The following is a 25,326-nucleotide window of genomic DNA, read 5'->3' as shown; positions in this document are numbered from 1 at the left end:
TTCCAACATCACTAACAGACTCATCTAGATCACCTCGAAGAACTTGAACTGGTTCCACAAGTCCTTCAAGCATGTAACTACATTATTTGTACCTTTCACCAAACAAACCTATAATGACTTCAGTCTTTCTACCTCCCAGGCAACCACACAAGCTCCTATTGTTAATGGACACAACTGCATAATTACTCCATTGATGCCTGAAAAGTAACTCACTTAGTATTCAGTCAGAACAAAGAAGGAAAACTAGATTTCACTTAGCTCCATTCAGGATGTGTTTTCACTTGTCAATAGTGTTCAGCCCGAGTTCTGTTCTTGGCCCCTGTCCAACATAACTTGCCTTCTGCCCGCTGCTGTTTGTCCTAATGTACATCACACACTTGAGGGGAGTTTTTTTTTTCTTTTAATATGGACTATAAGTTCCATGTTTGGGGGGGAAATATGCTTGCCAGCAAAGGGCTATGTGACCCACTTGAGGATTACAATTATATCATCAATGATGATGATATGTATTTTAAGGGTATTCCAGCACTTTTTCCCACAAACATATTTTATAAATCAACTATACTTGTGTTTATTTTAAAAAGCTCTTGCTCTCAAAGTCTTGAATAAGGAAATATTTTTCCTTTTTAAGGATTATAGCCATACGGTTTTGGAAGGGAGATTAGTAAGGAAACTAAGGCGAAACACTTATGAAAAAGGGCTGATGATGGTTATCTTTCTTCCAGGCTTACTAAGGACTAAATTATGTTATCTGTTAAGCAGATAAGCTGCTGCCACCGATACTATTTCCGCAAATATCTGAGATAATAAACTCAGACTCGATTTTTCCATGAAAACTTACTTGATTGAGCCCTTTCTAATTTCTGAGTACAATGGCAGCAGCTCAAAACAGAGGGAAGACAATTCAACCATTTTAACTGTTGGCTATTTTCTCATTAAAAAAAATCATTTTCATATTGATCTAATGAAACATGTAAAAGAAGAAACTAAGTGGGAAATAAAATCACAGATCATAGGCTCACTTCTGTGACAAGGTTTCTACAGATAAAAACGTATTATTTTTGGTTTGCCTCTCTCTGGCCAGTTGTAACCGACCATTGATCATTTGGTTTGTAGTATTTAATCTGAGAAGTTCTGAAATGTAGTGGTCCTTCTGGGACTCTATACTATTATTTTGTAGTAGTTCAGGTATGGCTAGTGATGGGAAAATCTCAAATGCTTAGGTGGTTAAGGATCCAAACATCTAGTCACTTTGTAAAAAGGTTCCAAACCTTTTCATTTTGAAAGGATCCTGACGAATGAATGGTATTTCCAGAATCTACTGTTACCACTTAAAAAACCATATCTCTTATTATCTTTCAGGCCATGGGAAATAAAATCAAATTCACATCAAGGAAGGGAAAATGAAACTAACTTTAAAAAAATGAGTTTACTTAGTTTGTTATTCCTTGTCTGGTTTTGCAGGCACACATAGTCTTAATCTGAGAGTGATAGATTTGCTTCTAAATAAAAAGCTGCAGGGGCTGCAAAGAACAATCCCTGAACCCCAGCTCCACGCTGTTCTGGGAAATGCCCTGCTTGTGAAGTGTGCCACGATTCCCAACTAAAACAGCTCAACACACATTAGGTTTGATTTTTAAAATTTGTGCAAAACATATATAGTAAAGATGGCACTTCTACTATGAAAACCAATTAATCAATTTCTTAAACAGCTCTTAAAACCAATTACTACCAATTTGTATTGCAATAAAACCAAGACCCCAATCTTCAGAGGATGAAGTAACTAGAGGAAAAATCCTTTCATTTCAGGGCATGAAGAATTGACAGTGACATTGAAAAGCAACCTTAGCCAAACAACTGCTCTTTCGAAACCAATCGTTATGATCTGCTCTGACAGTGTTCTTGGGGGCACCTGAGTGACATTTAGGAAGCCCCTTAACTGAGTATCACAGTGGGACATAAGGTTAGGGGTGTGTACAAGGGTGGCATTGTCACAGCACGTCACTGGCATGGCCCCAAAGACCCATGGGGCTCTGTAGAATTCCTTCCCTGAGCAACTGCATCCCTGTCCCCAACTGTTGGCTCATCACTTGGAATAGTCTTATAAAATCTCTAAGACTCTAGTCCTAACATTGGTATCTTCATTTCATTGTTCAGACCCAACAGTCCAGTGGGTTAAGCAAAGACAAACATGTTGTGTATCTTAATTTGTTTTGAAATTGCTACCTTTTAGTCTTCCACTGAATCCCCATCTCTCTAATCTCTCAGTTGCAGCAATCTCTGAAAATCCAATAAGACAATGGTCTGAAGGACTGAAGTCCACTTACAAGATTATTTTCTACCAGTCACTTAAGTAATACTACTTATGGCAAACAACTACAATGGTTTTCTTTATACAAGAGTTCAGTTGAGTAAATGAATAAAACAATGACTCACTCAACTGGCGTAAAATTTTGATGAGCTGGTAAATGTTTGTAAATCTTTATGTATCTGACCCAGAACGTAGTTTTCCCAAGATGCAATCCAACAAATCTGAGTCTTGTGACAATAGAGACAACAGAGTTATCAGAACCTTTGTTAGTTAGGCATTTTCTCCAAAAGGCTACACTTGAATAGACAGACATTCAACAATATTTACTAAATGAATCACATGATATAAATTATTCAAGATTAAGTTATACAGGTTTAATTATCCACATAACAACTCCATAAGAGCAAATGTCCCCTGAAAAAAGTCATTTTTAAAGACAAAGACAATGAAAATGAAAAGCTTATCTTAAGAAGAATTCATGCATGTTTCTTGGGGGAAATATTCAGCTTTGCCTAAAAGTAGTGAGATTTTTCTAGAAATGTGATATCTGCAGTCCCACTCCTTTTCCTTTTGCACCCCAACTTTTACCTCGCAGCAGCCTTTGGCTTTGACTCAGCTAGAAAAATGAGTATATACTAGGATGTCACTCAGTCTATCAGAAATAAAAATTGTCCCCACCAATAGAAAAAGGATTGCTTCCAGAGTGAAATACTGCTTCAGTTCCGTATTATCCTTTCTCTCCTAGACACCTTCTTTTTTCATTATTTATTTTTTAATATATTTTTGACATCATTTTTCATTTTTGCACAATGTATGCATTTTTATCTTGGTTATAGTCCCCATACAATTCCCACCCCCCTTGTTTTGATCCTACTCCCTCCTCCCCCCCTGTTGTGTGTCTCTGCTTTATACTTGCTTGTTGATTTTGATTTTTACTTTATTATAATTAGTCTTTTCCTGGTCCCTTATTTAGGTTTTTCTAAATTCCTGCTATAAGTGAGACCATTCGGTATTTTTCTTTTTCTTTCTGGCTTACTTCGCTGAGCATGATCCCTTCCAGCTCCATCCATGTTACTGCAAATTGCATGAGTTTATCTTTTGTGATTGCTGAGACCTTCCTTTTTTCTCAGTGACTCAGAGCATTTATTCTCTTTACTCCATGATTAATTAGCAAGTTACTAAAAAGGAAGAGGGCAAATCTTTATGACTACAGTTACTATCAACCACAGTGACCCAAGGGACAACCTGTCCATTTTAAACAAAAAAAGATAAAGAAATTGCTGGAAAGTTTTAAGGAGAATTTCCTATCCTACTCCTACCTCACCTCACTCAGCCCATAATTCGATTAAAAAATTGGGAACCGAAAGAATCTTTGCCCTGAACTGCTTCAGAGCAAACATGTACTTGTGGCTGTTGTCCTGTCTTGTGACAGATGGGTTAGGCTGCTCTGCTAGAAGCAAGTAATGGCTCAGCAAGGTGAAAACTGCGACCATCCTGAGTTTTCTATTTGCTAAGGAGAAAGTTTTCTGATAGAATAGGTAGGAAATGCATGCAAAGATCTCTCTTAATAACAAAAGAATCAGACAGACTTAAAAGAAGCAGAATAACCTTTTGGTATAGAAGTTACTGCCATATTCAGTGGAAGTTGGGGATCAGCCGGCAAAGCCACGAGAGTGGACAGAACAATTCCATTGTTCTGGGAACTCTTCTCATGATAGAAATCCAGAGCGGTGCCAGGCTTCCCATTCTTGCTCTTGCTCATGGGTGCCAAGGGGTGTAAGTTGTGTTATATTAAGAAAGAAATAGCTGAACTGATGTTTCTTAGTAAAAGCAATACACAAACTATAGGTGAGCTGTCCATTAACATCATTTTCCAAAAGTACAACCAAATGTTTCAACCTTAATAAATGGAACAACTTGGCATCTGTGCAGCAGATCTGTTATTTTCTTACAGGATTTGGGTTAATATGGCTACATACCCCGAGGGCACATATTGTGGGCAAATGTCTCCATCACATAGGACACTGAACGATAAAGTCAGGTCATATTCCTAGCTACCAGAGAGAACACTTTCAACCAGCAAAAGTTACATGGAAGCACAATTGCTTACCCTTCTATGACCAGGAACCCACAAGAAATGGGGGGTGGGGAATTTTAGGTAAGTGAATTGAGTCTGGGAAACAGGTAAGAATCAGTCAACTTCCTCCATTCTTATGGATTTTGAGGTACAGATACATAAATTACAAACACAACTAGTAAAAACCAGTTTTACTCCATTTTAAATGTGGTAGTTGGGCACTAAAGGATAGGGAAGCAAAATGGAAAGGCAAGGAAGATTTTCTGAGAAGCAAATTCATGATGATAGATTAAAATGAACCACACAGTACTTTTCTTCGACTGGTCAGTTCAACTCTGTCTCTTGTCTTTTTGTTGGGGGAAGACAATGGAAGGCAGGGCTAAGAGAGCATGAGTTCCTTAAAAGAGGCTTTATCTTGTTATCCAGTGACCAGGAAATCCACAGAGATTGCTGCTGTTAAGTACTCGCTATCAAACCATGCAGTTTTATCAAGGTTGACCCCATCTCGGCAATGCTGTAGGAAGCTAATGACGGGAGGTGCCACTTCTTCTGATGTTGGACCATTTCGTGGACTGTGACCCAATTTTGTTGAGTACCATTGCAGAATGACCAAAAGGCTTAACACTCAAAGAACACTGACATTCTGTACATCATCTTTTCTCTTTCAATGAATTAATGTTGAAGGAAGAAGAGTATCAAAGACCAGAGGAGATAAACATATCATTCGTATTGATAAAATGAGCTAGTTCCTGGGCAGTCTGTTCTACCCACAACCCTCTCTGTGGCTGCCTCTCAGTGCTTCCAGTCTGGGTTATTTTCACCTGTTTCTGCACAAATACTCCCCACACACTCAGATCTCACCTGTATGAGGAAGGAAGAAGAAATTGCCTACAAGGACCTTGACAAAGAGGCTTGGCACTGCCTTTGCTCATGTATCCAACATGTTTACAGACGCAACAGAAAAATTACTTGAAGCCTCATACCGCACATTCAGCCTCATACTGAAGAACTTTATTTTCATTTTTAAGCTAAATCATTACTGAAAACAAAATTTTCTCAACTAGCTGCTTCAGAACAATATACTGTATTATGAAGCTCCGTACATTTTAAATGTTTTTGAAATTCCGACAGGACAACGTTAAGTCTCCCCCCTCATTTTTTCCCTTGAATTTTGAGATTTAAACCATTTTCTTTTTTTTTCCAGGCTCTTCTGCGTCAAGATCAGGCTGCTGGATGGAAGGAGCCATGCGGAAAGTGTGTGAGAAGTGAGCATGGAAAACAGAAATGGAAGGCCCGTGAGGCTGAAGATGGTGCTGACAGAGACGGTGCCATCTTGCTTCCGTTTCCGAAGTCCCTGCTGTGGCAGCCACATCAGGCCAGGCTGAACAAAATGGCAGAAAGAAGGACTGTACAGTGGGTCTCCTTGAATCATGCTACTAAAAAAAGGTGCAAGAGAAACAAGTCCCTGTGCATTCTTAGTCACGACTGTGGGCAGAGGAACCCATACGTTTCCTGATTCCTCCCTTTGGTATTAAATAACAGTTTAAAAAAGCTTTTTAGAAACAAAGCAAATACATGGTGGGATTGGAAGTGTTAGCCATCCCAGGTTAAGTGTCCACTGAAGTAAGTCTCATCCCTAGTCATAAATAAATAATCTCTTTCCTGGTCTGACTTCCACGCCAGGATCAATATCTCTTAACATCTTACTTATTTTATTACTGCTTTTGGTTTTCTGGGACTGATTGAAAGTTGCTCAGAGGAAATCTTTGGTTTTGCTTAAGTGTCCATGACATTTAATCATGACTTTCCTTGCAGTTTAATTCCAACCAGTCAATCAGTTAATCCACTTCGATTGATTCTGGGCTCTCGGTTATTGGCTTGCACTCATTGGGCATCCGCTGGTGTCGGCTCAGCTGGGTGGCCTGCGTGAAGCTCCGCTCACACCTCTCGCACCTGGTGGAGGCAAGAGAGAAAATTGAGACCAGGGAGCGAGGCCTGCAGGGTGATGGGCTTCCTCTCATCTTGCCTAATCGGATCAGACACTCCAAAGTGGCTTCAGATTTTACCGGCTCAAGAGGTTTAATTGGTGGCTCCTTCCAAGGCCTGGATGCCTGTGATGGGACAAAGCCCATCTGATGCAGAACAGAGGGATCTGTCAATAGGCAGGGGGAAGGTGATTTCTCCAGAGGGCCCTGTCCTGCTGCGCCTCTGATCACTGTCAGTTCAAATAGATAAAGAACAAAAAGAGATTTTTAGGAGTGAGCCATCAAAGCAGCAGCTTGTCTGCAGTTTTCTGCTCCGTAACCCCAAAGAGAAATTGATGACAAATAGAATTTCACTTGCTGCTAATTTAAAATCAGGAATTCTTCTCCCCTTCACACAGCAGCCAAAGAGCGATCATGTCCAGATTTCGAAACTAGAGGAAGCAACACATTAGTTTGTAGTGACTATGGGGGGGGTGGGTGTGGGTGGCAAACTGAGGGTTAAAACTAACTGGCAGTGGGGGGAGGGGAACGGCGGGGATTCAGACAAACCTACAAATAACCAGGTTCGGGAATGTCACCTCTCTCGGAAGTACAGCAGAAAGAATGTCCATGGTGCCCTAAATGAGGCCAGTGTATGTGAGGAGGTGAGAACTGGTTCCACACCTCAAGAACAGGTCTTTAACTTAAAAACAGGAAAGAATCTAATTGGGAGACCCTGGGGTCAACAATCTCCCAGGAAACACACAGTCACTATCAAGATGGGCTACTCAACCTACCAGAACATACACGCGCACACGGATTAACTGTGAACTGTGGAGGTAAGCTGGGGACAGACACACTTCCTTGTCACCACCCTGCTGGTTAGGACTCAGCAGCCACCTTAGTCATCCCCTCTCCTCAAATCTCTGAAGGAAAAGCCATTCAGGAAAACAGCAGACAACAACGACCTCAACAACTTAAGGTCTTGGGGTCCCTGGACAAAGGGGCTTTGGTCAAAGCCATCATGGAAAAGTCCCCATGATCTGGCAGGCGCTCCTCCTAAGTCCCTGCCTCAGGGAAAGAGACCACAGCTGTCCACTTGGGGAATGCCTGCCTGTGCTCTGAATGTCGGGAAGACAGCTGGACTATCTTGCCTGGGTTTTCAGGGGCTCCTGTGCCAACTGTGCATGTCAAGGGGAAGAAGTTGTGTTATTTTGATTGTCTTTCTGTGAATATTTTTAGCAGGCTGTTCCACTGTTAAAAACTGCACTGTGATCTTGACAAATGTATAATGTCAGCTTTAATGTATCAGACCTATCAGCTCAATGAAAATAACTCAGAAGTATTGATCAGCTAATGATTTTTGGTGTATTCATTAACGTCCATGGGCGGCTCATGCCCTCTGCAGAGCTCCTGAAGTGCTGAGGACATGTTAGCGAATTGCTGATTGTTTATTAGAAAACTGATTAGTTACTGGATGAGTGTGTCAAAATATACTACCTTTCACTGCTTGACAAACTTGCAAATGATTATATTCCTTTAAAAAAAATCTGAAGCTCTAGAATCCAATTGCAAGAGAGCAGAATAGCTTGAACAATCACGAGGAGTGGCAATTCTCCTGGATCACACTTTTGCCCTCCTAACTTTATGTATTACAATAGAAAGAATTCACCACTGAGAAGTTTAGCGTTTCCTATCAGGCAAAAATGTGTCTATATGTAATATTTAAATATCCAGTTTGGATGGAGACATTAAGAGGAAAATTACACTTTTCTCAAGGATTTGCCTAAATGCCTCACATACATTTACATTCATGGAACAATTTGTTGTACTAGTCAGGAAATTCACAATCTGATGCATAGGATGGCTTAGATCATCGCTGAACAATCATCTCTAGTGCCATCTGCTCGCCAAGTGTGAGTAAAAACACATGCAGATGTGTAGAAATTTCCCTTAGTCTAGGTCCTTTTTTCAGGAATTTCCCCCTTCTTGAGGAGAGTAGATTGCTGGATATAATAGCTATGTGGGCTGGGAATTACAAGAACACGATTTTTATAATTAAGGAATTCAAGAGAGCTAAATATAATAAATATTTTTTCAAATAAGAGAAACTCAACTCATCATTCTTAATTACTGGAAAATTCCCTTCACACATGATTTCCATAGCTTCATGAAACTCATCAACATAACACCTAGGGTCTGGCAGGTCAGAGCTAGACATTAGCTGGGTTGGCACTGACTTAACTCAACCACATTCCCAGATGAGTGATGGTGCCTGGGTACCCCTGAACAGGGTCTTCATGTGATGAAAGATGACAAAGAAGAAAGATTCAGACAAGTGTTTGTACTCAGGCTCTTGCTCTTGGTGCTCATGTCACAGCCTTGAATGAGGGAACGTGCAGGGACACTGAAATGGAAAGCTGTCCAGATATCTCAGGAAAGACAATGTCCCCAACTTTCTATAAGTATGGGAGTCTTAATTAGACTTGATTTCCTTTTAGACCTGAAATCATTCTTTATCGCTATGATGGTTGACCAGATTATAGGTACAGGGAGATGAATAATTATCACCCGAAAGTGACAGAGGCACAAAACGATGTCAAATTTTATTATATGAAAAACCTGCAAGAAGTTTTCTTCCTGTGCTTCTAGGGCTGGTCACAAAATACTTCTTGAATTGAACCAAACTACACAAGACCTCATACATTTGCTGTGCTCACTGCATATTTAGTGATGAGCTCCTTGATTTGCTTTGATTGTGCCTCGATCTTGTTAAAACACTAGAGGTTTCTTGGAATATCCTTTGATTTTTTTTTATACCAAGCCAAACCGTCTTCACTTAATATGAAATGTAGTGATGAATACTTTTCCCTGCTTCTAACAAAGATGAAGAGAAGAAGCTCTCCTAGGCAAAGCCCTGGTCTTCCCAAGCTCTGAATCCACATTGAGCAGCTCACATGGATCCTCCCAGGTAGAGCAAAAGCATCCCTGAAAGCTTGACAGATTACATTTAGTCACAGAGGAGAAAGGGGTTCTCACTGTAGAGAATAAATTTAAAGCTTGCTCCTTCCTTCCTTTCCTTCCTTCCTGCCTTTCATCCAGTCCTTGAAAATTGCTGTAAAATGAAATGATGTCTTGCTTTTGCTTCTTGTTTTCCATGACCTCTTGTCTCACAGTACAACTGAATGCCCAAAACATCAATATGATGCTTACACATATATATTTGTCCCTATGTGCTCCTTTACTTTGGAAATTCAACTTCCATAGCCTAAGTTAGCTGCTGATGGGCCTGGGATCCATTTAGAGTTTGGGGGATAGAGACTTTCAATAGGATTTCAAGCCATCAGATTGTAAGGCAAAGGCTGGATGAAAAACTCTGCTCTCTTAATGCCCATTCTTCTCTAGTTATCTTTGGATGAGCACCTTGGTCTCCTTCAAAAAGCCACTTTCTCAGTGAGAGATTTCAGAAGTTGAACCCATCTTGACAGCCCATTCTCTAGCAGGCCCCTGAGATTTCTGTGATGGCCTCCTGGACTGCATGGGTGGGAGAGCTGGGCATTATGCCGTTGGGGCATCTATTTGGAAGCTGCCCAAGACATAGCTTAGGCTATACATCTTTACTAGATTCTTCTTTCTTTGCAACATTGTTTATCCAATACCTTTTAGTTGAAGTAGTAAAATTAACAGTGTGGTGAAACCCATTTTATTGACTGATCTGCAATGAAAGTGTTTTTGGTAATGTTTGCTTTATAAGCCTGTAAAAGGATAACTTCATAATATTTACAAATGTCCATGGGATGGATATCCATGAGCTATGGCTGAAAGAGTCCCCAAAACTCTCTTGGGAGACTTCAATCCTGCAAGATACACACCAAAGGAATGAGCTTTTCATTTTCTAGAAGATGTTTAAATCTCAATTTTTTTCTAAAAAGTGTACTCAGATCACCCCCGAATATATTTATTTCTTAGGTTGGAAATAACCACACAGCATGTGGTTAGTTATCTTCATAAGGATAGAAGCTAAAGGAACTAAAAGGTGCCCTCAGAATCTAACCCAACCAAGTCTGGTTGTTTCCTTATTATTTTTTTCCAGATGAGATTAGGTTATGGTTACAAAAAATACTTTTAGAAAGGAAAAGGCTACAATTATTAAATCCCTTCAAATATTAATCTGATGAATTAAAATTAAGTTAACATGGCAACTCTATTGGAAACATGACAAAAACAGGATGTTAAAGAAAAAAATTGAGCGGAGTCAACGAGGTTACACATAAGTAACACCTTAACATTAATAGAAATCTATTTCCCATTTTGACCCTGAAACCTCTTCAATTAATTACTAAAATCTATTTACACAGCAACAAGATAAAAATCAATCTGATTCCTGGCACCGTGTCATCTGGCTGCCCTCTCTAATACAGGAGCCAGGACGATCCCCGGCCCTCTTGCATTTCTGCTGCTGGAAAGCTCTCTTTCTCAAGAGCTCTGGAAATGTGTCCTAGTCATCTTCAACATTAACAGCAGAGGTGACACCCAGCTTGGTCAGCGTTGAGGGCGATGACAAAGTCACAGCATAGGGCACAAATACCTGTGACATCATTGGGAGCTCCATGGGGATGGTGCTAACCCTCTGGCCTTCAGGGTGGATTAGAAAAAGGGATCCTGGTGTGCTGTAGTAGCTGTACTGTTCTAGTGCAGATTCGACATTAGAACCCAACCCTGTCCCCTAAGCAAAAGGCTGTCAGGCAGTGAACAACTGACGTTATTTGTTAATTGTCACTATACAATACACTGTGACATAATTTAGTTAGGAATAATGAACAAAGGTAACCAGTTCATGAAGAGGTGAGTGAAGATGACAGCCTCTTATGAAGTCCTTCTACTGCTGGCAGGTATCGAGGCAGACCCAGACCAGCAGGCTCTGTGCCCCTGAGCTGAATCTGCACGCCATGTGGACACGTGCCATGCTGGTGGGGCCAGAGGGAAAACCACGGAACATGTAGCTCTGGGGAGACTTCTTGACAATCAACAAGGGGATTCATCTCCTACTACCTGAGCCATTTGCTCTCATGTTTGATCTTGCCTAACAGAAGCTAAATAGGGTGTACATCTGTAACCTTTCAATTTTTCTTCTTAGTCAGGGAAAGCCAGGATGACAAATGAGTAAAGAAAGATGTAAGGGGTTGAAGAGATAACTGCTTTGAGACAACCTGACAGTCATACTGGTTTATGCTCCCAAGTCTTTTGACATATATGAGCTGCTAGAAAAGCCTCTTTCCCTCTCTATGTCTGGAAAACTCTTATTCATCCTTCAAAACACATCTTAGTCATGATCTCTGCCAGACAGTATTGATGACTTCACTCTGTGCTACCTGAAATACTATTCACATACATTTCACTGTTTTTCACATTTGCATTTTTCACCCTGTGTTGTAATACTTGCTTATTAATTGAATTGTCCCCAAACTATGAGATCTTCAAAGACCATGGGGAGGGGGGTGGGTGGAAACTCACTAACCTCTGTATTTCTTTTTCCTAGAACAAGTATAACTAGAACAAAAGTAGGTGCTTAATAAATATTTTCTGAATGAATGAATACATAAATGAGTGAATAAGTGAATGAACAGATCATCTTGCTTGATTTAGATGTCTACTGTTTCACGATGGTGCCATATCTAGAAACATACCCTCTTGGCCAGGTGCCCTTACCTTGCCAAAACCCTTGGAATTCAGTTCTACTTCTGCTTTGCACATCCCCTGAATCCTCAAGAACTCAGTCATGCCCTGTGCTTGGTTTTTTCCTTTTTTCACCAACATGGTCATTCTGAGATCCAAAGGGTACACTGAAAAGTCGCAAGTTGGCAGTTATAACACATTCAAACTTCTTTAACATGTAGGAAGGGGCGAGAAAGAGCTCACCAGAATCCCAAAGGGTTCATTTCCCCAAGTGATGTCCTAAATTATGGCCACTGTGTCAAGGACTATGGGGCTTTTCGGTGGCACCCTCTGTGGCTCCCAGTTCAAATTCGAGACACACAGATCCTCAGGAACTATAAGAATCTTAACATACCTCGTACTTGCTTATTTTACTGATGAGAAAACACACCAGAATGGCTGTCTTGTGTTCAGGGTCCCCCAGCCCAAGCCAGGCACAGTGCACACACTTCCTGACTTAATTTTCCAAACGTCACCCATTAAATAAGTTGGTCCTGGGGCAGCCTGGACACTGACCTTCCAACAGTGTCCCCCACCAGCTGGAATAATGAGCAGTGCATGCTGGCTCTCAGGAGAGGGTAGGAGCACGCAGCATGGAGAGCCGGCCGCTACTTACTTGAAGGGCTTTTCTCCAGTGTGGGTTCGGATGTGGTTGTTAAGGGTGGTGGCTCCGGCAAAGGCGCGCCCACAGTAGCCGCACTTGAAAGGCCGGTCGCTGGAGTGAGTGACCACGTGGTTCCTCAGTTCTGAAGGCTGGGAAAAGGATTGGGAGCAGTGGCCGCATTGGTAAGGTCTGGAACAAACAAAGACACCGCCTGGTCATTATTTTCTACGCTGGTTGGGGGGCATCAGAAGCAGGGGAGCAAGGACAGAAACTTGTGGGTGCCACGTTCTCCAAGTTTAAAACAGGGCACAGAGCTCTGGCTGGTGGGTCCCCAGGGCTTGCTACCACAGGAAAAACACAGAGCTGCTGAGGCACATGAATTCCCAATGAATATTCCTTTCTGCTATGAGCCACACTATTTCAAGAAGTCCTGCTTTCTTGCTCTAATCCCCGCCACCCAGATAAACAGCAGTCTACTTCACCAGCATGGAGCATCCAGGCTTGATTAAGCAGGACGTTACAGGATTAAAATGGGCAATTGTTTCTCCTCATTCCAGGGGACTTTCAAGTTTTCAAAGAGAAGTTTATCAATCTTTGACAAATTACACAGGCACTTTATTACAATTTAAAGTGATTCTGCTCAAAAATCAATCATCTAGTTTCCTCTTTACAGGTGTTATTATTTCTGCCAGTTCAGAAGACTGAGGATAAACTGTTCTCATAGGAAATCAACACTGGATGCCAGGTCACACGAGGGTGTTTGGACCTCACGCTCAGTGCCAGGTACACATGGAGGCAAGCCAGGGAGTTGCATGTATGTGCGGACAAATGCCAAACCCTCTGGGTTTCTGTCCCTAGCACAACCCCGACGGTGCATGCACGAACACAGATGTGCACTCAGATGTGTTTCTCTGTAAAAGAAATCCTGACCTCAACTTACTCCCTCTCACTAATATTTATCCATTGGGTCTTTTTTGAACTTCGGTTCCCCAGTTAAATCTGGTAGCAAGCAACGATTTATAGCAGCCCGGAAATGACAGGATGTCACTACATTTATAGGAGGATGGTGATGAGAAAGCAAGTGGAAGTTCAGACAAATACCTGATAATTAGCGAGATTATCAGAGGCCATTCTTTCCAGCTCATGAGAAGTAAATCAATTTTTGGTTTTCATAACATACATTAAAATTCTGTCTTCTCTATAGAGGTTCCTCTGCTTACTGAAGCAAAATTGGATGAGTGATATAAAACCTAGGGAGTTTTCCCTATTCAAAGCTATTTCATATCATTCCTTGACAGGGTTCTAATTTGTTTATCAACATTTCTGTTAAGAAAGTTAATAATCTGTCATGGGGGATTTCAGCAGCGCTCATGAAGCTCTGGTTGGTGGCCCAGACACTTCTGGTTGTGTTCGGAAAGTCCACAGTGAAAGCCGACTTAATTCCTCTACCTTTAACACATGCATAAGATCCAATGAGCAGAAATCAAGATGGCGGGCCAGGAGACAATGGTGACCAAGCGTACAACAATTCAATTAAGTGCAAAATAAAGTGTACCCTCTCATTTGTCAAGCGAAGGGCTTAATTGTGGCTACTTGCCTCACTGAACACAAATACTATTATTTTGCCAGGCTTCAGCACACTGAGCACTGATTGTAGAATTTTTTAGCTTGATTAATAGTCTAGGATTGGTCAATAACTCAATACTATACAATTTTAATTACTTACATTTAGAAATCTATCTAAGTGCTCTCAAACAAGTTTCAAAGAAATATATAAGAGTCCTTGGTAAGGAGTTTATCAATCTTGACAAATTACACATGCATTTTATTACAATTATAAAATAATGCTTTGAGAGCTATTAAAAGTACTGGAGATGAAAATGTGCTTCTCTTGAATACAGTCTTTGTAGTTACCATTAGCCTTAAAGGATTATTCATGAAATAATTCTCAGGGGTGAGGTTTTTTTTTTTTTTTAACATTATTGAAGATTACAAACAAAATAATATATTAATATATGCTATATCCACTGACAATTGATTTTTCTAATAGTGAAGGAACCATTAACATTTATTAGCCTCTGGTTATCTATTTTTAATAGCTATCACAATAAACAATAAGCTGCTAAATAAAACCAATTCATCTTTTCTTTTTTTTCTAACTCTGCTGTCAAAAGTTTCAGTGATTTATTTCCTACAGTCAGAAGTCAATCCATTCTCTTAATGTTAATAGTCACGATGGCAGAGATTTACAGAGAAGAGCAGAAATGACCACAGAGAGGCTTCTGCTGAATTCTTATATCAAATTAATGCCAATAAGAGGCAAACAGGGTTCTAACACATCACCTATGCCCAGCACCTGAGACGCATTTTCCAGTGAACTATGGCACAAAGTTTTTAAAACTGCAGCTTTCAGCTTGATCGAACAGAAGGGCCTAGAATGGAGGAAATTGGTAAGGTGAGTCCTGCTTCGCCCGATACCAGCCATGGGACGCCAGCAACTCACTGAGCTGCCCTGACTCTATTTCATCAGTCTGGTTAGGGGACTAGAATGAACTAGATGCTTCTTCCTGTGATGCCCTATTCCTGCTTTCAGAGAATCAGCATAACTATAGCCCCTAAGAAACTGTCCCAACACAGCCTCACAGAGGCAGTACTGCCAATGTGATCTCCATCTTCCACTGTTTCCTATACATAGAGTTTTCAAAAGCTGTGTGTGTGTGTGTGTGCATGCAAACGTGCTAATTACAACATGAACCATTTAAACTTATTGGTAAATAGCTGAGAGCAACATGAAAATCTAGTGCCACATGGATCACCAAGCCATATTTTGGTTGATCTCAAAAAACAAAATGTTATCTCTTCAATAAGATTTTAGCTCATTCACCTTTACAGAATTGATTTTATGTAGGAGTGAGAACAAAAGTGTATCTTTTACTTGCCACTATAAATAATAGATGGTCTTTCATAAGTCTACAACTGTATAGAAAGTTTGTACTCCGGTAACACAGAAGTTATAGCAAGTAGACAAGATTCCTTCTTTTTCAGGGATTTTAATATTCCCACAAAAAATGAATAAAAGGGAATGATCAAAAATAATTCTAACACCGATTTTGTTCCAGGATTTCATAAGGACCCAGGAATGAAATCATTAAGCCCAAAAGCAGAATTTAGAGAGCATTATTGTCACTATGGAATCTCACACATAACTGCTTCTGGGACATGCCAGAAGAGTTAAGAATATTTATGTCCGGGGCCTCCCTGGTGGTGCAGCGGGTTGTACACAACTGTCCGCAGCCTCTGCAGCGTGGGTTCGATCCCCAGCCGCCCAGGGTGGTACCCACATGGCACAGCAGACCTCTCCTGTCTCTCCCGCTGCCCCCCTCAGCAGTGTTTTTGGTCCGTCTGGCTGTTCTGCTCCCCGCTCTGTCTCTGGTGAATCCTCTCTCTCTCTCTCGCACTTCTGGCCTATACCCCAGTTCTTGTATAAATAAATAAATTTTTTAAAAAGAATATTTATGTCCGTTTCTATCAGCAAACCCTATCTTCTGCTCTCAATTCAGAGCCCCAGGATGTTTGGGGCACAGAATCACTTGTCATGATTCAGCTCTTTATTCTGATGACTAACATTCCCATTAACTTTTCAAGGTCTAGCCAAATGGTACAACTTAATTGATTAAACTTTTAGATACAATCAATTTCAACTCCAAAATCCTGTTTCCCTTTGATGTGCCCTACAGAAGAGGCCTGGAAGGGCGAACATTGCCACATACAGTGCTTAGCTCTCTCCAATCTCTCACATCATTGAACAACTAAGTGGGGACCTCTTTTCTAAAGCTCTGTGAGTCTCTCCCAAACAACACACACATGAGGCATTTCATTATTCTCATAACAAATGCAATGAGCTTCTTCACAGAGAGATAATCCAGAAACATCTTATGGATTTTGAATGACTAGACATGGATAGCAGTATGTTCAGTGATGCAAATGTTGTACATTTATTCTATTCAAGGTGGGCATCACCAGCCATTTGCAGCTGCTTAGCACCTTAAATGTGTAGGGGGTGGGGATGAGACACCAAAGTATTACTTAATTTTGAAGAACTGCCTTTTAAATAATCTTACGTAGCTAGTTCCAGCACAGAAATATCAAGCTTCATGAAAGACTACAGGGGTTTCATAGTCAATAATGAAGTAACTGAAAAACAGACAAAAACAGTTAGCATGTACCCATGCTGATCGATTTTTAAGCAGAAAAATGAGCAGCGAGAAAGTTTTGTCCATCCCTTGGCATCCTCCATAATTGGCAGTTCCTCTGCCAAAGATTACTCCAGTACAATCTGCGATTCGTTTACTTTGGGTCTGTAATTGCTCTGGTGGTACACGTAGGGAAAGGATAAAACATTTAACAAAATTAAGTGTGGCTTAGTTTAAAATATTATTAATCCTTCTTTGATTTTTTTTGTTCATGGCATGAAAGCCTCCAGGACAAAGCTGTTCAGCTGGGGCCACATTCTCTGCTTGCTCCACATCAGTCAGCCTGAGTACTGATCTCCCAACACTTCTAAGGGAGTGCCACGTCGGTCATCGCTGGCTGCGTGGAGTGAGAAAAGAACAAAGCTCTTTGGAAGGAGAGAAAGACTTCAGGGAAGAGGCAAAAACACAGAGCCAAAGAGAGCACAAGGTATGCTAGAAAGAAGACAGCCTTCATGGTGGGGGTGGGAGAGGCAGTGGAGCACAGTCACATTCCAGAGAAACTATTATGGTGATGGATTATCTCTAGGCTCTTCCCAACCTTCTAGAGCCATCCTCTCCTCTGGTACCACCAAATCCAACTACAGACAGTGACGCTGGAAACAAACATGAGCTTCTGGCAGTGTGGCCCAGGAAGCTAGAAGCAAACTTTGCCCACGGCACCAACAATCCAAAAGGGGAAAAAATAAAAAATAAAAAAGCAAAGGATGCACACAAAAAAGAGAAGCATTATAAAAACACTTTCTGCAGAAACATAAAAGTAAACATATTCATCTGAAAATAATCCACAGTGATTGAAGGCTTTGCTGACCCTTTCTGGAGCTCCCCCAGTGGCACTGGTGAGAGTTTCTGTAGCAGGAAGATTAGAGAACAGGGATTTCTAACTCCTGGTTCCAGCAAAAGTGAGTCAAGTTACCCTGACCTAAGTAATAAACTTACGTGAAAACCCAAATGTTTCTGAAGTCCCTAAATAAAAAATGTTGATTGATTTAGATTCCAACAGTTTCTTTCCTTTGAATGTGCTCAAGAAAAGACAAACACTGTATCCTGGAAAGAGGGAAGGAGATATATTTTTTGGTTTTATTTGTTTAATGTTAACAGCACAAAATCAAGCAATAATAAGTGCGTGGCTCTTGGATGCGTGTGGATGGGTTTCTGATGCTCATGGAAATTCCTACCTTGCCAGGTCAAATGAAATTTTGTTCTGCATTCAACGTAAGTAACACAGTAGTGGAAAATCACCATCCCGATACCCCCGGGTATCTTCAGACCTCTTTCCCTTACAATAAGGCATACACTTTTCAGTGGTGCCTCACATCAAAAAGCTACAACACAGTCACAGAAAGTCTCTCTGATGAAGATTCAAATGTCTTCACTTTTATGGCCAGATACTCAGTCTATGAGTGAAAATCTTCTGGACCTAAGATTCAGGGGCCTGTTTCAAATTTGGGCCTGTTTGAAACTCTAACCTGTTTACCTTCTGACTTTGTCTTCTGTCTCCCATTCTTGCCTCTGGTTCTAGCAAGAATTTTCCTATCAAAATAAAAGTGAGATTTTCAAATAGAAGGGAGATGGGTGTGCCTGGCAGGTTCTAAACTTCTTTACTATACACAGCTGAATGGGCATAAACTGTCAGACAAAAGCCAGTTGATAAATGTAGCCAATCACTAAAGAAAATACGGATATTCAGCAATTTTAAGTCTGCCTATGGATAATAAGAAAAGAAGTTCTAAATTTAGCAGCATAAGGAACAAATGTGATATTCCATTTTAGTTCTGTATATTTCTCCTATGTAGCAATTCACCCTTGTGGTTAAAGACTATGGAGAATATCTTTTCCTTCCAAACTTGCTGGGTCAAAGATAGCATTTCAGGTTCCGGAACAGGAAAGAGCTATTCTATAGGAATATGCTGAAGGCAAACTGCGTATTTAGAGTGCAACTAGTGGGCTAAAATGACAGGGACCTCGCTCTGTCTCCCCCATCATCAATAACCAACTCAGGTGAGACAGAGTAAATCTAGAAACTCCCCACCATTGCTAAGAAACACTGTACTTTATTGCATTGATTATAAAGGGAGAAATTTTTGAAATTACAATTCTTAATTTTAATTTACTCATAAATGATGGTGACCACCTCTTAAGTCTTCACCAACAAAGTACAAGGTAGGGAGAAGTAGGATCCCACTGGATGAGAAACTGGACCTTGCTCCGGCTGTCTGCCTACATATCAAGCACTCGCTTTGCCTCACCTGAGGAGACCTGGCCACACCTGACTGGGACACCTGACTCAAAACAGATTGTCAGGGTCCTGCACAGGACAGCTGCCTTGTGTCACCTGGATTTCTGCCTTGAAATTAGCTGGTGGTGGGGGGGGGGGGTGTGCAACTGTATGGGAAATAAAAAAAGAAATTAGCTTGGAATGAGCATTGACCTAAAAATCTCCTGTGGACATGTATTTTGCACAGCGTGTTTTCTAATTTGGCAGGTATTTTTCTGACAGCTGACACAGAGGTATTGCCAAAGGCGATACTATTATATTACAGAACAGACTGCACAGGGTTTCCCAAGTGTAACTGGAGTCAGACAAAACCAGCTGTTTGTGTGTCTTTCTATTTACCATGAGATGTTTTCACGGCTTTGAGTCACATGCAGCATGAAATCATATCAACCTCAAGGTTAAGCTTCGAGTTCCAGAAAATGCCAACTATCAGTTAATTTTACCTTGCATAGGGAGTTATTATGACAATGAATCTCAAGCAGATAATAGCTGCGTACATAAGAACTCACTTGATTTAGAAAATAAGTTCATCCCAACCTGTTAATTCATCTTTTATATTAAAGAAACCACTGAAATGATCTGCAAACTTCAACTATATATGTATATGCACATATACACACATATATATGTTGAGGGTATATGTATCATGGCAAGCAAGGCAAGCTTTCAAAAAAAAATCCTTTCTGAGTAAAGAAAACATTTCTAAAATGTTTGCATGGCCTCTAGGAAGTGTAGAGGCCTGTTGATAATTTTACGAGGAGGCTTTCCTACTGAAGTAAAAGTAAAGGTAGAGCCGCCTCAAAAGTCCTAATGTAGAAACATGTCACTTAATTAGTTGTAGCAATAGGGCCTCCCTGGTGGTGCAGGGGTTAAGTCTCAGTGCTATCATGCTATTGCCGCTGTCTCACCTGCTGTTCCCCTCAGCAGTGTATTTCAGTAAATCCATCAGTTCTACTCCCCATTCTGTCTCTGGTGAATCCTCTCATTCCCCCTGCACCTTTGGCCTTCACCCCAGGTTTTGTATGTATAAAAAAGCATTAATTAAAAAATTAGTTCTAGGGGCCTCCCTGGTGGCGCAAGGGGTTAAGCACCACATTATGAAGCAATCCGAAGCCTCTGCAGCACGAGTTTAAAACCTGGGCGGCCAGGGAGCAACCCATATGGCGCAGTAGACCTTTCCTGACTCGCCAGCTGCTCCCTTCTGCAGTGTATTTCACTCAGTCTGCCTGTTCTGTTCCCCACTCTGTCTCTGGTGAATCCTCTCACACCCTGCATTTCTGGCCTGTACCCCAGTTTTTGTATGCATAAAAAAAGCATTAATAAAAAATTAGTTCTAGCAATGCTTGATGTTAAGCAAGTGTTTTGTAGACTGGGACACATAAAAATGTGTTAAGTTATAAATGTGCCTATGTATCCTAAAATGGACTATTAATACTATTTTAGAAAAGATTCAGCTGCTCTTCATCAACTTTCCATCCCCTCTGCCTGCTGGGTCTTCAAACACAACTGTAACTGGCAGAGCTATTTGGGGAGAGCTGAGAGGATGTTCTGAGGCCAGGAGTCAAATGGCTTGAGGGTGTTCAGTGGCCAAATTAAAAAAATAACCCAGGAGTCCCGATACCTCATCTATCTTCCTTCTAAAAATTATTTTCTGGGCCTCCCCGGTGGCGCAGCGGTTGAGCGCTGGGCTGCGAAGCTTCCCGGAGCCTCTGCAACGCCGGTTCAATCCCCGGCTGCTCCCCAGCCACCTGAGGAGGGTCCCACATGACGCGCACACCTCTCCTGCCGCCCGCTGCTCCCCTCAGCAGTGTACTTCGGTCCTTCTGCCTGCTCTGCTCCCCGCTCTGGTGAATTCTCTCACCCTCCTGCGCTTCTGACTGTACCCAGTGCTTATATAAATAAATAAATGAACAAATCTTTAAAAAAAAATTATTTTCTGCTTTTATATTCAAAGTGCATTTTCAGTGCTATTCTTAGATGTTTGGGGTTTAATGAAATTTTCATAAGCTGCGAAGGAGAGATAAAACACAATCCTTTCTTATTGAATTAATTTGATTTTTGTCTTTTGCACCCCCAGCTATCAAGATTGTCGAATAAACCAGTTTTGATTCATAAATAATAGTTCCATTATATCTACTGTGCCACTCGTCAGAGTACCTGAAATTTTAATTCACTTGTTCAGCTAAATTTCATCCTCAGTTCATGGCCATAAAATTCTTTATTGACAAACTTTCAAACCAACTTTGACTCTGAGGTATCTAGTCAACATTTTTCTTCTGTGTGGATATTAGTTTATTGAATAAGTGGCATCTGTTTTCCTCCACATCACTAGCAGAGTAGGTATTTCCTTTTGACAGCTTTGCAGGATTTATGGGTTTGCATGCTCCGAAGAAAAATAGTACTAAGCAAAAAATTCCAATTCATTACCTCTTAGTACTTAATTAAGTTCATACCCACGGCACACTGGAGGTGAACTCTGAAATGACAGTGACAGCAGCTGAGTGGCCAACTATATTATCTCTGGAAGACAGAGAGGATTCTAATTATCCTGACCTCATTTTCCCATCTATGATATTCATAAATGTTCCTTCTATTTCGCTTCCTGCTGGACTGGGACAGAAGAACGGTTTGGAAAATAAGAGCAGACCCCTCTTATTAGAAAATAAGAGCAGACCCCTCTTAGCCACTGCTCATGCAGCCCGTCTAAACAATAAATCAAACAGTGGCCTAACGCTACTGGATGACCTTCTGGAGCAGGGGTGTTTCCCGGGGTGCAGTGGGAGGCCGAGAGGGGACGCTGCTGGAAGGCCCGAGGTGGGTCGCACGCCTGACCGGGCTCACTCTGTGAGTCGCAGGACGGGGTTTACCTGTCGGGGTTCTGCGTGCACACGTGCATTTGTAAGAGGATCCTCTGTGTGAAAGTCTTAAAGCACTGCCCACACTTCCAAAGGTGCCAGTCACTGAACTCGGAGTGCAGCTGGCTGGTAGACGTGGGGCTCGCGAGGACTCGCTGGTTCTTCACGTTGATTTGGTTAAATCCCGACTCCATGGGCCCAGACTTGTCCAGGAGAGAGAAGTTCCTGGTGCAGGGAGTCTGTGGGAAAACGATGGAGCGCTGTGGGGTGGCAGGGGAGAGTTTGCTGCTCTTGCTGAAGGGCTGCAGGGCGTCCTGTCTGCACATGGCTTCCATTACCGTTGAAGGGACATTTACTAGGAGAACAGCAGGATTTTAGAAAATCAGTTTTATTAGCCCTTAAAATAAGCACAAAAACACATGCTTTTCAAAAGTTCCTATAAATCAGCATTTTAAACATTTGTTTTCCTGGACTCAGAATGAACATGAGAGCAGACAACTTGACATCAGGAGGAAAGCACTGTTATCTCAGATGATGAAGTCATTCAGTGCCTATTTACTAAGCAATTACTGTATGCTCAGGACCCCATCTTTGACGCTGTGCTCTATGAGCTGCGGTTTCATCATCTTTCAACCCCCTTTATGAGGCTGAAAGAAGATAATGGCAGTGTTCTTCCAGAGTCCACTATCACCACAGCCACCATTCTGATGGTTACAGAAAGAGAAGAAACTGGCATGATGGACCTAAATGGGGCAGTAATGGGGGGAGTGTGGAAAGAACTAGAAGAAACATTTCTGAGGAGGGAGACCTCCAGACTTGAGATCTGGTTGTCTGTCTTTTACACTGTTACTGTGTTCACACTACCTCTCTCTTGAATTTGCTGGTCAACACACAGGCTCAGAGGTGACTAGCACCTAATATGCTTATCATTTATTGTTGGTATTTTATAAGGAACTGCTGTATCAGTAAGATGTATTTATTGGTTGTTGCAGAGGGTCAAGAGATGAAAGATCACGGGATGGTCAAGAGAAGAAAATCAGGGAACAAAAAATTGGAAAGGATAAGAGGCAAGAAGGTTGGTAAAGGGAAGTAAATCATGGCTGCTGGCCCCTGGGTCAGGGACACAAGGAATGGAACAAGGGAGTTGGGGCCACTTGTCCTTCCCCACCACAGACCATGGCTGAGCGCGGACCCTCGAACATCCTCAATGTGAACAGAGGATGGTAGCGGGGTGACAGCCAGGTCTCGCGCAAGTGGACAGGGAGAAACCACGCGTGGGGACACAGAGCCATCTGTATAACCACACACACCAGGTGACTCCAACAACCGCCTATTGCATTCTGTCAGCATGGCCTGGCCTGTCTCAGAAAGGAAAACTGAAAGGACTCACAGACATGGAAAGAGCATCTAGAATCTGTTGAGTTGGCAATTCTTTGCCCTGATCACATGTTAGACTCATGGAGATTTTTTTAAAATTAAATCAGTATCTCTTGGTAGGGTCTGGGCATCTGCATTTTAAAGCTTCTCCAGGCGCTTCTAAAGATGTGCAATTAAGGCTAAGAAACTGACCTGCGCTCAAATAAAAAAGCTGAAGCCCAACAAGATCATATGGCTTATTTTGGGGCGTGCACTTATGTAGGGTCGTGCACTCAGTCATTCTGGAAGGTTTAGTTTTCCAACTTACAGGGCATTTTTTTTTTTTTGCCACATTGCGTCTGCTCATGAGCTGGGTTTCAAAACTAAAAAGGACATTTTAGAGCTAGCACAGAGTTGTGTGTGTGTTGATACATCATGCACAAAGACATGGACATAACAGGCATGGAAGTCATACAGATGCACCTGCACACACACATGCATTTACATGTTCAAAGCTACAGTTTCAACTTCTGCAGCAAAAGTGCATAATCAGCATGAACTTTGAATACACATTTTAGACTTTGAAAAAAAATCTTTGCATAGGCTGTTACTTTTTAAGAAGACAATGAAAGAGAAGAAGCAATATTTTATCATGTCTTAGTACTTTTGAAATAAAAACAACAGCCTTGTGAGATAAGGGTAGAGCTCATCTCACTCAGCTCTTTTAAAACTAACCCTGAAGAGACAAAGCAGAGGCTAAACCACACGTTTTCAGCCAATGCTAAGCTCTCGTGGGTTGGTAAATGCAGACGAACAAGTAGGAAAGAGGGAAGATTGGGAATGAAGATGTCATCAACATGCATGAGAGGAGGGGAAAAAAAAAAAACAACAGGCAGAAGCTTCACTATTGGAAAGAGGAATATAATGCTTTTGGGATAAGAGAATGGATGCAAATAAAACTCTTTAGGTACAGATTCTAGGTTCTGATTTCTCACTTACACTCCTGGAAAGTAACCTAATAAGTTAATTTCAAAGAGCATTAAGGTTACATGACCTTTATAATAAACAAAAGGATCTGTGGCCCAATGGATTTTTTGTAAGTTTAATGATGAATGTCAAAATGGCAATAATGAAAATTTCATACCAATTTGGGTTATATGGGAACTGAGTTAATGATAATAGCATTAAGGCAATAAAAGTAGGGATGGTTGAAATAAAATTATTCTCTACCTTATTATTTTCTTCTCTGGGACAAACAAATATAATAAGCTTTCTAGATGTAGGTAGTAATACTTGTACTCTGTATTCTACTGCTGGAATGTTCCTGTATTGAACTTACGAATAAATTCAATCCTACTGAATGTAATGAGCATGTAATTTAGAGAGAAGAAAAAGAAATTATAGGAAGGAGTAGTTTTCACAAAAGCAACCTCACTTAATCTCTAGCTTGTCCTGCAGAGTTCCTGCACATTTCCACAGGACACTAGAGATCTATAAAGTTTACTATTTAAAAGCAGGTCTTAGAGGCACAGATTATTCTTCCTAAATTCACCAAGAAAATCAAAAGTATTAACAAAAACAGGACATTTTCAGAGAGGGGACAGAAATGAATCAGAAGATGCTATCTCCTCCCGACTCAAGACAGTACAGACAACGGCAAGAGGCCAGAGGTGACTAATTAAAAAGACCAAGAGGAGGATGTGGTTTCCACATGGAGACATAATGAGTTAGTGAAATCTCTTCCATCTGTAAGAGAAGGACTCAGGAGAAGAGGGCAAATACTCAGTCTTAAAGGATAGTCCAGGAAGAACAGACACTCCTCAGATCCTGGGAAATCAAAACATTTGAGAGAGTTATATTCTTTCCCCGTTGTCCATTCATCAGGTCCACGAGTGCTTACTGAGCATCTATTACAT

General features: G+C 41.2%; 1 protein-coding gene across 1 annotated transcript; it reads right to left on the bottom strand.

The window, feature by feature from the left end:
• Positions 1–6,226: 6,226 nt before the first annotated feature.
• Positions 6,227–22,409, bottom strand: LOC311188125 (putative histone-lysine N-methyltransferase PRDM6; the record flags this gene model as incomplete). The annotated part of the gene is made up of 3 exons (XM_084259879.1): positions 6,227–6,341; positions 12,684–12,860; positions 22,067–22,409. Coding segments are annotated over 3 exons (635 nt in total), but the record flags the coding sequence as incomplete, so codon positions are not given.
• Positions 22,410–25,326: the final 2,917 nt, after the last annotated feature.

Source organism: Talpa europaea (assembly GCF_964194135.1).
Source record: "Talpa europaea genome assembly, contig: HAP1_SCAFFOLD_282, whole genome shotgun sequence".
Classification (NCBI taxonomy): domain Eukaryota; kingdom Metazoa; phylum Chordata; class Mammalia; order Eulipotyphla; family Talpidae; genus Talpa; species Talpa europaea.
Note: the sequence above shows the minus strand (reverse complement) of the source record. Positions and strands in the feature narration are given on the sequence as shown.